The 15,283-nt window shown below is 46.9% G+C and overlaps 1 protein-coding gene across 5 annotated transcripts in view; it reads left to right on the forward strand.

The window, feature by feature from the left end:
- STXBP5L (syntaxin binding protein 5L) overlaps positions 1 to 15,283 on the forward strand; it is a 398,760-nt gene that overhangs the window by 280,913 nt on the left and 102,564 nt on the right. For all 5 annotated transcript variants that reach the window (XM_069760483.1, XM_069760479.1, XM_069760480.1 and 2 more), the window contains exons 15-16: positions 5,554 to 5,771; positions 5,978 to 6,156. In XM_069760483.1, coding sequence (XP_069616584.1) covers positions 5,554 to 5,771; positions 5,978 to 6,156 — 397 coding nt within the window. The remainder of the gene's footprint in view (positions 1 to 5,553; positions 5,772 to 5,977; positions 6,157 to 15,283) is intronic.

The following is a 15,283-nucleotide window of genomic DNA, read 5'->3' on the forward strand; positions in this document are numbered from 1 at the left end:
TCCACTCATGCTATCTCTGATTGTCCTAAGCGCACTAAGCGGTTCGCTAGGTTTGCCACCATTGGTACAGTACAGTCAAAATTTCTTCTGTCCGTTACCTTGATCTGCTCTTTGTCATCATATTCTGTCATGGCATTTGTGGATTCAGGCGCTGCCCTGAATTTGATGGACTTGGAGTATGCTAGGCGATGTGGGTTTTTCTTGGAGCCCTTGCAGTGTCCTATTCCATTGAGAGGAATTGATGCTACGCCTTTGGCCAAGAATAAGCCTCAGTACTGGACCCAGCTGACCATGTGCATGGCTCCTGCACATCAGGAGGTTATTCGCTTTCTGGTGTTGCATAATCTGCATGATGTGGTCGTGTTGGGGTTGCCATGGCTACAAGTCCATAATCCAGTATTAGATTGGAAATCCATGTCTGTGTCCAGCTGGGGTTGTCAGGGGGTACATGGTGATGTCCCATTTCTGACTATTTCGTCATCCACCCCTTCTGAGGTTCCAGAGTTCTTGTCTGATTACCGGGATGTATTTGATGAGCCCAAGTCCGATACCCTACCTCCGCATAGGGATTGTGATTGTGCTATCGATTTGATTCCTGGTAGTAAATTCCCAAAAGGTCGACTGTTTAATTTATCTGTGCCTGAGCACGCCGCTATGCGGAGTTATGTGAAGGAGTCCTTGGAGAAGGGGCATATTCGCCCGTCATCGTCGCCATTAGGAGCAGGGTTCTTTTTTGTAGCCAAGAAGGATGGTTCACTGAGACCTTGTATAGATTACCACCTTCTAAATAAGATCACGGTTAAATTTCAGTACCCCTTGCCGTTGTTATCTGATTTGTTTGCTCGGATTAAGGGGGCTAGTTGGTTCACCAAGATAGATCTTCGTGGTGCGTATAATCTTGTGCGTATTAAGCGAGGCGATGAATGGAAAACTGCATTTAATACGCCCGAGGGCCATTTTGAGTATCTAGTAATGCCATTCGGGCTTTCTAATGCTCCATCAGTATTTCAGTCCTTTATGCATGACATCTTCCGAGAGTACCTGGATAAATTCCTGATTGTGTACTTGGATGACATTTTGATCTTCTCGGATGATTGGGAGTCTCATGTGAAGCAGGTCAGAACGGTGTTTCAGGTCCTGCGTGCTAATTCTTTGTTTGTGAAGGGATCAAAGTGTCTCTTTGGTGTTCAGAAGGTTTCATTTTTGGGGTTCATCTTTTCCCCTTCTACTATCGAGATGGACCCTGTTAAGGTCCAAGCCATCCATGATTGGACTCAGCCGACATCTCTGAAAAGTCTGCAAAAGTTCCTGGGCTTTGCTAATTTTTATCGTCGCTTCATCTGCAATTTTTCTAGTATTGCTAAACCATTGACCGATTTGACCAAGAAGGATGCTGATGTGGTCAATTGGTCTTCTGCTGCTGTGGAAGCTTTTCAAGAGTTGAAGCGTCGTTTTTCTTCTGCCCCTGTGTTGTGTCAACCAGATGTTTCGCTCCCGTTCCAGGTCGAGGTTGATGCTTCTGAGATTGGAGCAGGGGCTGTTTTGTCGCAGAGAAGTTCTGATTGCTCGGTGATGAAACCATGCGCCTTCTTTTCCAGGAAGTTTTCGCCTGCTGAGTGAAATTATGATGTGGGCAATCGAGAGTTGCTGGCCATGAAGTGGGCATTCGAGGAGTGGCGTCATTGGCTTGAAGGAGCTAAGCATCGCGTGGTGGTCTTGACTGATCATAAGAACTTGACTTATCTCGAGTCTGCCAAGCGGTTGAATCCTAGACAGGCTCGTTGGTCGCTGTTTTTTGCCCGTTTTGACTTTGTGATTTCGTACCTTCCGGGCTCTAAAAATGTGAAGGCGGATGCTCTGTCTAGGAGTTTTGTGCCCGACTCTCCGGGGTTTATCTGAGCCGGCGGGTATCCTCAAAGAGGGAGTAATTGTGTCTGCCATCTCCCCTGATTTGCGGCGGGTGCTGCAAAAATTTCAGGATAATAAACCTGATCGTTGCCCAGCGGAGAAACTGTTGGTCCCTGATAGGTGGACGAATAAAGTTATCTCTGAGGTTCATTGTTCGGTGTTGGCTGGTCATCCTGGAATCTTTGGTACCAGAGAGTTAGTGGCTAGATCCTTTTGGTGGCCATCTCTGTCGCGGGATGTGCGTACTTTTGTGCAGTCCTGTGGGATTTGTGCTCGGGCTAAGCCCTGCTGTTCTCGTGCCAGTGGGTTGCTTTTGCCCTTGCCGGTCCCGAAGAGGCCTTGGACACATATCTCTATGGATTTTATTTCAGATCTTCCCGTCTCTCAAAAGATGTCAGTCATTTGGGTGGTCTGTGATCGCTTCTCTAAGATGGTCCATTTGGTACCCTTGTCTAAATTACCTTCCTCCTCTGATTTGGTGCCATTGTTCTTCCAGCATGTGGTTCGTTTACATGGCATTCCAGAGAATATCGTGTCTGACAGAGGTTCCCAGTTTGTTTCGAGGTTTTGGCGAGCCTTTTGTGGTAGGATGGGCATTGACTTGTCTTTTTCCTCGGCTTTCCATCCTCAGACTAATGGCCAGACCGAACGAACCAATCAGACCTTGGAAACATATCTGAGATGCTTTGTTTCTGCTGATCAGGATGACTGGGTGTCCTTTTTGCCTTTGGCTGAGTTCGCCCTTAATAATCGGGCCAGCTCGGCTACCTTGGTTTCGCCGTTTTTCTGCAACTCTGGGTTCCATCCTCGTTTCTCTTCAGGGCAGGTTGAGTCTTCGGACTGTCCTGGTGTGGATACTGTGGTGGACAGGTTGCAGCAGATTTGGACTCATGTAGTGGACAATTTGACCTTGTCCCAGGAGAAGGCTCAACGTTTCGCTAATCGCAGACGCTGTGTGGGTCCCCGACTTCGTGTTGGGGATTTGGTTTGGTTATCTTCTCGTCATATTCCTATGAAGGTTTCCTCTCCTAAGTTTAAACCTCGTTTCATTGGTCCGTATAGGATTTCTGAGGTTCTTAATCCTGTGTCTTTTCGTCTGACCCTTCCAGATTCTTTTTCCATACATAACGTATTCAATAGGTCATTGTTGCGGAGATACGTGGCACCTATGGTTCCATCTGTTGATCCTCCTGCCCCGGTTTTGGTGGAGGGGGAGTTGGAGTATATTGTGGAGAAGATTTTGGATTCTCGTGTTTCAAGACGGATACTCCAGTATCTGGTTAAGTGGAAGGGTTATGCTCAGGAAGATAATTCCTGGGTCTTTGCCTCTGATGTCCATGCTCCCGATCTTGTTTGTGCCTTTCATATGGCTCATCCTGGTTGTCCTGGGGGCTCTGGTGAGGGTTCGGTGACCCCTCCTCAAGGGGGGGGGGGGTACTGTTGTGAATTCTGTGGCAGAGCTCCCTCCAGTGGTCACAAGTGGTACTTCGGCTGATTCTCTCTGTGAGCTTCCGTTGGCAGAGGAAAGTGGTACTGCGGCTTCTGAGTTTCCTTCCTCAGGTGATGTGGTGAAGTCGTTAGGTGCTGCTCTATTTAACTCCACCTAGTGCTTTGATCCTGGCCTCCAGTCAATGTTCTAGTATTGGACCTGTTTCCTCCTGGATCGTTCCTGTGGCCTGCTGCTCTGCATAGCTAAGTTCTGCTTTGCTATTTTGTTTTCTGTTTTTTTCTGTCCAGCTTGTCTATTTGTTTTTTCCTGCTTGCTGGAAGCTCTGGGACGCAGAGGGTGTACCTCCGTGCCGTTAGTTCGGTACGGAGGGTCTTTTTGCCCCCTTTGCGTGGTTTTTGTAGGGTTTTGTGTTGACCGCAAAGTTACCTTTCCTATCCTCGCTCTGTTCAGAAAGTCGGGCCTCACTTTGCTAAATCTATTTCATCTCTACGTTTGTCTTTTCATCTTAACTCACAGTCATTATATGTGGGGGCTGCCTTTTCCTTTGGGGTATTTCTCTGAGGCAAGGTAGGCTTATTTTCTATCTTCAGGCTATCTAGTTTCTCAGGCTGTGCCGAGTTGCATAGGGAGCGTTAGGCGCAATCCACGGCTGCCTCTAGTGTGTTTGAGAGGATTAAGGATTGCGGTCAGCAGAGTTCCCACGTCTCAGAGCTCGTTCTATGTTTTTGGGTTATTGTCAGGTCACTGTATGTGCTCTGACCTCTATGTCCATTGTGGTACTGAATTACCTATCACAACAGAGGACAAAGGAGAGTGGAGGAGAATGCAGGAGGACAGAGGAGAATGGAGGACAGAGGAGATTGGAGGAGAATGCAGGAGGACAGAGGAGAGTGGAGGACAGAGGAGAGTGGAGGAGAATGCAGGAGGACAGAGGAGAATGGAGGACAGAGGAGAGTGGAGGACAGAGGAGAGTTGAGGAGGACAGAGGAGAGTGGAGGAGGACAGAGGAGAGTGGAGGAGGACAGAAGAGAGTGGAGGAGAACAGAGGAGAGTGGATGAGAATGCAGGAGGACAGAGGAGAATGGAGGACAGGGGAGAGTGGAGGAGGACAGAGGAGAATGCAGGAGGACAGAGGAGAATGGAGGAGGAGTCGAGGAGGACAGAGGAGAGTGGAGGAGGACAGAGGAGAGTGGAGGAGGACAGAGGAGAGTGGAGGAGAATGCAGGAGGACAGAGGGGAATGGAGGAGGAGAGTGGAGGAGGACAGAGTAGAGTGGAGGAGAATGGAGGAGGACAGAGGAGAGTGGAGGAGAATGGAGGAGGACAGAGGAGATTGGAGGACCACAGAGGAGACTGGAAGAAGACAGTGGAGAGTGGAGGAGGACAGAGGAGAATGAGAGAGGACAGAGGAGAGTGGGAGACAGAGTGGACAGAGAAGACTGGAAGAGGACAGAGGAGAGTGGAGGAGAATGCAGGAGGACAGAGGAGAATGGAGGAGGACAAGAGAATGGAGGAGAACAAAGGAGACTGGAAAGGGACAGAGGAGAGTGGAAGGGGACAGAGGAGTCTGGAGGAGGAGTTCAGGAGACTGTAGGATTACAGAGGAATCTAGAGGAGTAGGGCAGAGGAGTCTGCAAGTAGTTTGAAGGGAAAGAGAAGTTTTGATGGGACAGAAGGGTCTGGAGGAGGACTAAAATGTCTGGAAGTGGCTGAGAGTTTGTGTGTTGGGGCCCCTCTCGTCCTCTGACTTCGGGTTATTATGCCAGACACATAGTTGCCCTATAACAGGATAATGACATTCTGCCTATTAATTCCTTATCTGCTTCTCTGACTGGTCAGGTGATATATCTTTAGAGATGGGCTTTCTAGACTGGGTTCTCGTGGTGTAGAGACCCTCCTCTGTTCCTTGCAGCCCTGCATTTTGCCATCTTGGTTGTCGCTCAGTTCTCTTGTCCTCCTTTGACCAGCGATGATGCTTCGGCTTTTGCAGAATTTGTACCATGAAGGCAGAGACTTGAGGCCCAGCGGTTGGACACGTGATATTCTCTGCATGGTGGCTCCTCGGTATCCCTGTCTAATGCAGTATTGTCAGACTCGGCCGTTTCTCCATTTCCCAGCACACAATGTACAATGACTGTTGTTCTCCTTCCTGTCCCTGCCCGGCGTCAGCCCCCTGCTTTCATTTGATTTTTGCAGCCAGTCTCCAGATGCTGTACAAGCTGAAGACATCCAAGGTGTTTGAGAAGCTGAAGCCGGGGGAAGGGAAGCAGACGGCGGAAATAGTGGAAGACGACCCCTTTGCCATCCAGATGATGTCTTGGTGCCCGGAAAGTAGAATCTTGTGTGTTGCGGGAGTGTCGGCGTACGTCATTATCTACAGATTCAGCAAACACGAGGTGGTAACGGAGATAGCGGTAAGTGCTGACAAGAAAAAGACCCCCATAGATTTGCCTCGTGCATACTGTGAGCCTCGTGCTTACTGTGAGCCTCGTGCTTACTGTGAGCCTCGTGCTTACTGTGAGCTCCGCCCACGAGGAGCAGTTTTATACATCATTGTAAGATGTGCGGATGCGGCTCCACGTTTCACTCTCATCTGATTCATCCTTTTGTTTCCTGTAAGTCCCTAGAAGTTCGGCTGCAGTACGAGGTGGAGGACATCATGACCCCCGACCCGGACAGCATCTCGCCGTTTCCTGAACCCACGAGTCAGCCTCTGTCGTCAAAAAGCAGGAACCTGGCAGGTAGTGCCAACACCGTGACAACTGAGGGGCCCCTGAAGGACAGCACACCGTGTCTGAGGTATGGAGCCTTGTCGGGTCCTGGGAGGCTTTTCATAAGGAGTCATCTTCATGTATTAAAGGGGTTGGCCAGCAGTAGAAAAATATGGCTGATTCCGCTACTACTTAACCCACTACCCGGACCACAACAAACACATATGAAAGTCATATGTTGTATAGAGCAGGCTCCATATGGGGGCAATTACTGGCTTCGCCTCTAACACAGGGGTCGGGGCCAGCACCAATCACTGCAGTCTAACCAGGCGCTGCTGTCAATCACTAACAGACATTACAGTGGTTCTTAGCAGCCTGCACACCCCGATGGACGCACATTTGCACCCCATACAGGGCGGTCGCAGGGTGCCCCTGCGGTGCCAAGGCATTTGGGGGGCCTTCCTAGAAGGGGTCTGGGCTGCATAGGAGGTCGTTATATTTACTGTAATACTGAACTATAAAGTGCAAGAGATTGAGGCTATGTGCACACGTTGCGGATTGGTGTGCAGATTTTTCCGCACTGTTTTTGCAAAATCTGCAGGTAAACCGCACTGTGGATTACCCGCGGATTTACCGCGTTTTTTGTGCGGATTCCACCTGCAGTTTTACACCTGCAGATTCCTATTGAGGAGCAGATGTAAACCGCACAAAGAATTGACATGCTGCAGAAAAAACACTGCTGCGTTTCTGTGCGTTTTTTTCTCAGCATCTGCACTGCGGATTTTGTTTTCCATACGTTTAAATAGTAACATAGTAACATAGTAACATAGTTAGTAAGGCCGAAAAAAGACATTTGTCCATCCAGTTCAGCCTATATTCCATCATAATAAATACCCAGATCTACGTCCTTCTACAGAACCTAATAATTGTATGATACAATATTGTTCTGCTCCAGGAAGACATCCAGGCCTCTCTTGAACCCCTCGACTGAGTTCGCCATCACCACCTCCTCAGGCAAGCAATTCCAGATTCTCACTGCCCTAACAGTAAAGAATCCTCTTCTATGTTGGTGGAAAAACCTTCTCTCCTCCAGACGCAAAGAATGCCCCCTTGTGCCCGTCACCTTCCTTGGTATAAACAGATCCTCAGCGAGATATTTGTATTGTCCCCTTATATACTTATACATGGTTATTAGATCGCCCCTCAGTCGTCTTTTTTCTAGACTAAATAATCCTAATTTCGCTAATCTATCTGGGTATTGTAGTTCTCCCATCCCCTTTATTAATTTTGTTGCCCTCCTTTGTACTCTCTCTAGTTCCATTATATCCTTCCTGAGCACCGGTGCCCAAAACTGGACACAGTACTCCATGTGCGGTCTAACTAGGGATTTGTACAGAGGCAGTATAATGCTCTCATCATGTGTATCCAGACCTCTTTTAATGCACCCCATGATCCTGTTTGCCTTGGCAGCTGCTGCCTGGCACTGGCTGCTCCAGGTAAGTTTATCATTAACTAGGATCCCCAAGTCCTTCTCCCTGTCAGATTTACCCAGTGGTTTCCCGTTCAGTGTGTAATGGTGATATTGATTCCCTCTTCCCATGTGTATAACCTTACATTTATCATTGTTAAACCTCATCTGCCACCTTTCAGCCCAAGTTTCCAACTTATCCAGATCCATCTGTAGCAGAATACTATCTTCTCTTGTATTAACTGCTTTACATAGTTTTGTATCATCTGCAAATATCGATATTTTACTGTGTAAACCTTCTACCAGATCATTAATGAATATGTTGAAGAGAACAGGTCCCAATACTGACCCCTGCGGTACCCCACTGGTCACAGCGACCCAGTTAGAGACTATACCATTTATAACCACCCTCTGCTTTCTATCACTAAGCCAGTTACTAACCCATTTACACACATTTTCCCCCAGACCAAGCATTCTCATTTTGTGTACCAACCTCTTGTGCGGCACGGTATCAAACGCTTTGGAAAAATCGAGATATACCACGTCCAATGACTCACCGTGGTCCAGTCTATAGCTTACCTCTTCATAAAAACTGATTAGATTGGTTTGACAGGAGCGATTTCTCATAAACCCATGCTGATATGGAGTTAAACAGTTATTCTCATTGAGATAATCCAGAATAACATCCCTCAGAAACCCTTCAAATATTTTACCAACAATAGAGGTTAGACTTACTGGCCTATAATTTCCAGGTTCACTTTTAGAGCCCTTTTTGAATATTGGCACCACATTTGCTATGCGCCAGTCCTGCGGAACAGACCCTGTCGCTATAGAGTCACTAAAAATAAGAAATAATGGTTTATCTATTACATTACTTAGTTCTCTTAGTACTCGTGGGTGTATGCCATCCGGACCCGGAGATTTATCTATTTTAATCTTATTTAGCCGGTTTCGCACCTCTTCTTGGGTTAGATTGGTGACCCTTAATATAGGGTTTTCATTGTTTCTTGGGATTTCACCTAGCATTTCATTTTCCACCGTGAATACCGTGGAGAAGAAGGTGTTTAATATGTTAGCTTTTTCCTCGTCATCTACAACCATTCTTTCCTCACTATTTTTTAAGGGGCCTACATTTTCAGTTTTTATTCTTTTACTATTGATATAGTTGAAGAACAGTTTGGGATTAGTTTTACTCTCCTTAGCAATGTGCTTCTCTGTTTCCTTTTTGGCAGCTTTAATTAGTTTTTTAGATAAAGTATTTTTCTCCCTATAGTTTTTTAGAGCTTCAATGGTGCCATCCTGCTTTAGTAGTGCAAATGCTTTCTTTTTACTGTTAATTGCCTGTCTTACTTCTTTGTTTAGCCACATCGGGGTTTTCCTATTTCTAGTCCTTTTATTCCCACAAGGTATAAACCGCTTACACTGCCTATTTAGGATGTTCTTAAACATTTCCCATTTATTATCTGTATTCTCATTTCTGAGGATATTGTCCCAGTCTACCAGATTAAGGGCATCTCTAAGCTGTTCAAACTTTGCCTTCCTAAAGTTCAATGTTTTTGTGACTCCCTGACAAGTCCCCCTAGTGAAAGACAGGTGAAATGGTACTGTGCAACGCATGGAAAATAGCTGTAGATACGCAGCGTCAAATCCGCAATGTGTGCACATAGCCTGAATGGTGGTAGGTGTAAGGCTATGTGCACACGTTGCGGATTTTGCAGCGGATTTGATGCTGCAGATCTGCAGCTGTTTTCCATGCGTTGTACAGTACCATGTAAACGTATGGAAAACAAAATCCGCAGTGCACATGCTGTGGAAAAAAACGCACGGAAACGCAGCTGTGTTTTTTCCGCAGCATGTCAATTCTTTGTGCGGATTGTGCAGCGGTTTACACCTGCTCCAAAATAGGAATCCGCAGTTGTAAAATCACAGGTGGAATCTGCACAAAAACCGTGGTAAATCCGCAGGTAATCAGCAGTGCGGTTGGCCTGCGGATTTTGCAAAAACAGTGCAGAAAAATCCACACACCAATCCGCAACATGTGCACATAGCCTAAGGCTTCTGGGGAGACTAAAAACGGAAGTCACATGTTATTCAAAAGTGTGAAGAGCGTCCTTTCTGTAATGCAAAAAAAAAAAGCATATTTAGTATCGCCGCGTTCATAAAAGTTCAGTGAATATCTGAAATGTAATAACTCCTACGGAAATTTCTTTTGTTTTTAAAATTAAACACCAGAATTCCCGATTTTCAATCATCGAATCAACCACATGAAAAAAGGCCAAAAAGTGATTAAAAACATCATATGTACCCAAAATATTATCAACACAGACAGCAGTTCGCCCTCACCTGTTACTGTATATGTGGGGAAAATAAAGTTATCGGAGGAACAAACAAAAATGCAAAAAAGAGGCATGGCCTGGTTCTGAAATGACTAAAGAAGCTGTAATGTTGCTGCAGTGCACTATAGCGCAACCTCCACCAGGGGATACTGGTGAGGGAAGAAAGGTTGCACACACAGTGTAACACCACTGAGCAGCAGCACAAGTGGCGAAAGAGTGGTCAGACAAGCCGAGTCAGAAACAGTCAGGACAAGAAGTACCAGAGGTCACAGCAATGCACGTGGTCAAATACAAGCCAGAAGTCAGAGCCAGATGGCAGCATACATAACCGAGATGAGAGACAGTAAAACAGGTCAGAAGACAAGCCGGGTCACATACTGTCACGGTTCACGGGGAGGATACCTTTATCATCACCACCACTCACATCAATTTGTCATGAACCGGGGTTGTTTGGTTGCCCCTGTTTCTTTCTGAAGGGGATTTATCTGTATCCCACTTCCCAGTTCCAGTTTGGAACTTGCAGCTCTCTGGCACCCCCTTTGCCCTCAGGTCAGACAGGGTACTGCACCTAAGATAATTAGTCACCAGAAAGGCTGCCTTACTTTGTACTTGCAAATGGGCACCCTGCAGCGAGGGCGATATAACTACTCCCACTCAAGCAGGAACAATAATTATCAATGCCGCCAGTCGCTACAAAGACTCCCAAATGCACAGGACAAATCTGCCACCAGCTCCGATTTTTTAATTATTAACGGGTCCAGGGCCAACCCAGATTAGTAGCGTAAATCACTTCAGAGGACGTGACCATACGTTATAGAGCAAGGAGAGACAAAGCTAATAATTTTATATTTTACTCCAAAAAAGGTAGGCAGTGTTTACAGAAGTATAATAAGATATTATAAAGAAGACAAGTATCGTATGTACAGTACAATTACAAATAAAATGGGATTAAAGTTGAAAAAAACTCTTACATAGCGTTCAGATAATTTTATCTCATGGCGAGCATATATCCAGATGCATTACAGCTCAGTCTCGCAGCTAGACCCAGGAAAAAGACACTGGAAGACTGATGTCCCACTCAGTTATCTCCCAGCCCAGCACCAAGGCACTCCCCCTGTGGTGACCTCACCCTTTGTTAGAGCTAAAGAAAAACAGAAGACCAGCGCTCCATCCGGATGTATTGTTCCAAAGTGCAAACTTTATTGAGCCATGTAGCAGCTGCTACATGGCTCAATAAAGTTTGCACTTTGGAACAATACATCCGGATGGAGCGCTGGTCTTCTGTTTTTCTTTGGACTATGTGGACAATCCAGGAAGGTTCCCTGGATGTGGACCTGGCGCCCCAATAAGTGAGTGCTGTCAGTCTTCTTTTTCCTTGTTTTCCTTTGTTAGAGCTGTGACAAACCATTTTTATACATAGCTCACTGTATGAACCTCGTATACGAACGATACAATGATCAGGAGGTTCACCACATCGGGGGGATTCTTTTAAGTGTAAACATGGCATAGTTGCATGACCCACTTACGGAGAAACCCGCTCCTTGCACTTGTTGGGTTTAGCTCCTAGTGATTTCCGTGAGCTATAGATCTCTCAATGGACATCTGGGAAATACATAATCCTTATATCTCTAACCCTGATCGGTGCCAGTATAGCTAGCTTTACAAGAACAATAGAATCCCATGCTTGCTGTACCAGTTTTAGCCAGTATCAGGTGGGAGGGGGGAATGAGGAGTTTAAGGACCCTGGCTTTCACAGCACCAAGCCATATAAATTCCTGAAGGAGGGGGGAAGAAGTATGGGATTACACACGCAGGCAGAGTGAGAAGGAGAAAAGCTGTTTATTTTCCTCAGGCGAAGGGGGGCTTTTTATTACCCACAGGCATGTGTCTGAAAAGCCATGGACCTTTTTGGTATATACTCAAAACATGGCATATTCATATTATCATAACGCATACCAAAAGGTCCAAGAACAGGGAGCGAACACTAAGACAAGCGGGGAGGCAGGAAGGGAAGTCACGGGAACAGAGTAAATGGGCAGGGGACAAGACACAGTGTCAAGGTGTTTGCTGCTCTAGCCTGGGAGCATGAATTATCACTGACATTGGTCTGCAGGCCACAGCAGACTGGACTGGCCACACCGAACCCAGAACGAGGCAGAGAAGGTTAACCCTCGCATGACCAGACTGGGGAGAGAATAGCAAGAAACAAACCCCAGCCTGGATCATGACAAATGCCATAATCTTCCAATCCTGGACATTCCCCTTTCATTTGTGCCTGTTGTGTTAGCTGCACTGCTGTAACTATAAAGAACCCTTTCCTATTTTGCTTTGCTTCTCCTTTACACAGAAGGAATAAGCACTGGTCCGGTGTACTGCTCCTCAGATCTACACCAGATGTAGCCGATGTGGTTATGCTTTGTGTCTTACTCTGGGGTTACCCATAAAGTGCGAGGATCTAATATCCCGAGATTACAGTCATTAGTCGGACGAGTGCGAGGCGGCATAGAGCGGCCTAATAAGCGCAGGCACTGGCGGTGAGCGAGCCGGAAAAGCTGCAAATTAAGAGCAATTACAGCATTACCCAGCGCCGTGCACAAAGATGCCGTAATTAGCCGCACTCGGCTTTACTCACTTTGTTGAAACAACAACTCATTGTCGGTAATTTTAGGTTAGAAGAGGATTTTTTTTCTGTTGATTTTCTGTAGAAAAATGTTTATTCACTTATTCCAGGAAGTTACTGTTGGAGAGCGAGCAGCACAGGCCAAGCCGCACCGTACACACTGCATGTGATGCCGCACAGGCCGAGCCGCACCGTACACCCTGCACGTGATGCCTGTCATGATCCCAATGGCAGGGGATCACAAAAGGACAAGCACAAAAACAAAACAAGCTCTAGGGTGATGGAACCTGAGCTGACCGCGATCCTGAACCTAAACACACAACTAGCAGTAGCCGGGGAACGTGCCTACGATGATTCCTAGACGTCTCGCGCCAGCCGAAGGATTAACTTCCCCTATAAGAAGAAACACAGACCTCACTTGCCTCCAGAGAAACACCCCACAGAAATAGCAGCCCCCCACATGTAATAACGGTGAAATGAGAGGAAAGCACATACGTAGTTATGAAAATAGAATCAGCAAAAATGAGGCCCGCTAAAGCTAGATAGCAGAGGATACAAAAGTGAACTGCGCGGTCAGCGAAAAACCCTTCAAAAAACCATCCTGAAATTACTTGAACTCATGTGCCAACTCATGGAACATGAGGAGTAATTTCAGCCCACTAGAGCAACCAGCAGCAAGGAATCACATATCTGCAAGCTGGACTAAGACAAAAATTAAGCAAAACGTGGAACAGGAAAATCAAAACTTAGCTTGTCCTGAAGATAACAGACGCAGGGAGCAGAGGAAAAAAGACGCTGATTACATTGATAGCCGGCGAGGAAATGACAAAAAAGCCAGGTTAAATAGGAAACACCCATAACCTGATGGAACAGGTGGACACCAGAGACCGCAGAGAACACAAGTCACCCAGTACCATCAGTAACCACCAGAGGGAGCCCAAAAACAGAACTCACAACAGTACCCCCCCCCTTGAGGAGGGGTCACCGAACCCTCACGAGAACCACCAGGGCGACCAGGATGAGCCCTATGAAAAGCACGGACCAAATCGGCAGCATGAACATCAGAGGCAATCACCCAAGAATTATCCTCCTGACCATAACCCTTCCACTTGACCAAATACTGGAGTTTCCGTCTGGAAACACGAGAATCCAAGATCTTCTCCACAACATACTCCAATTCACCCTCCACCAGCACCGGAGCAGGAGGCTCAAGCGAAGGAACGACAGGTACCTCATACTTCCGCAACAACGACCGATGGAACACATTATGAATAGCAAACGATGCCGGGAGATCCAAACGAAACGACACAGGGTTAAGAATTTCCAAGATCCTATAGGGACCGATGAACCGAGGCTTGAACTTAGGAGAAGAGACCTTCATACTAACAAAACGAGAAGACAACCACACCAAGTCCCCAACAAGAAGTCGAGGACCCACGCGGCGACGGCGATTAGCAAACTGCTGAGCCCTCTCCTGGGACAACTTCAAATTGTCCACCACATGACTCCAAATCCGATGCAACCTATCCACCACCATGTCCACTCCACGACAATCAGAAGGCTCCACCTGACCAGAGGAAAAACGAGGATGAAACCCCGAATTACAAAAGAAAGGAGAAACCAAGGTAGCAGAACTAGCCCGATTATTAAGGGCAAACTCGGCAAGCGGCAAAAAGGAAACCCAGTCATCTTGATCAGCAGAAACAAACACCTTAAATAAGTTTCTAAAGTCTGATTAGTTTGTTCCGTCTGGCCATTCGTGTGGGGATGGAATGCAGACGAAAAGGACAAATCAATGCCCATCTTAGCACAGAACGTCCGCCAAAATCTAGACACAAACTGGGATCCCCTGTCAGAAACGATGTTCTCCGGAATGCCATGCAAACGGACCACGTTTTGAAAAAACAGAGGGACCAACTCAGAGGAGGAAGGTAACTTAGGCAAGGGTACCAGATGAACCATCTTAGAAAAGCGGTCACACACAACCCATATGATGGACATTTTTTGAGAGACAGGGAGATCCGAAATAAAGTCCATGGAAATGTGCGTCCAAGGCCTCTTCGGGATAGGCAAAGGTAACAACAATCCACTGGCCCGAGAACAGCAAGGCTTAGCCCGAGCGCAAACTCCACAAGACTGCACGAAAGAACGCACATCCCTCGACAAGGAAGGCCACCAAAAAGACCTGGCCACCAAGTCTCTAGTACCAAATATTCCAGGATGACCTGCCAACACAGAAGAATGGACCTCGGAGATGACTCTACTGGTCCAATTATCCGGAACAAACTGTCTTTCCGGCGGACAACGATCAGGTTTATCCGCCTGAAACTCCTGCAAAGCACGTCGCAAGTCTGGGGAGACAGCCGACAAAATCACCCCATCCCTAAGGATACCAGTGGGCTCAGAATTTCCAGGGGAGTCAGGCACAAAACTCCTAGAAAGAGCATCCGCCTTCACATTCTTTGAACCTGGCAGGTATGAAACCACAAAATTGAAACGGGAGAAAAACAGTGACCAACGAGCCTGTCTAGGATTCAGACGCTTGGCAGACTCAAGGTACATCTGATTTTTGTGATCAGTCAAGACTACCACACGATGTCTAGCACCCTCAAGCCAATGACGCCACTCCTCAAATGCCCACTTCATGGCCAAAAGCTCCCGATTAGCAACATCATAATTCCGTTCAGCGGGCGAAAATTTTTTAGAAAAGAACGCACATGGCTTCATCACTGAGCCATCGGAGCTTCTCTGTGACAAGACCGCCCCCGCTCCGATCTCGGAAGCATCAACC

The sequence above is a fragment of the Ranitomeya imitator genome, chromosome 3 (assembly GCF_032444005.1).
Source record: "Ranitomeya imitator isolate aRanImi1 chromosome 3, aRanImi1.pri, whole genome shotgun sequence".
NCBI lineage: Eukaryota > Metazoa > Chordata > Amphibia > Anura > Dendrobatidae > Ranitomeya > Ranitomeya imitator.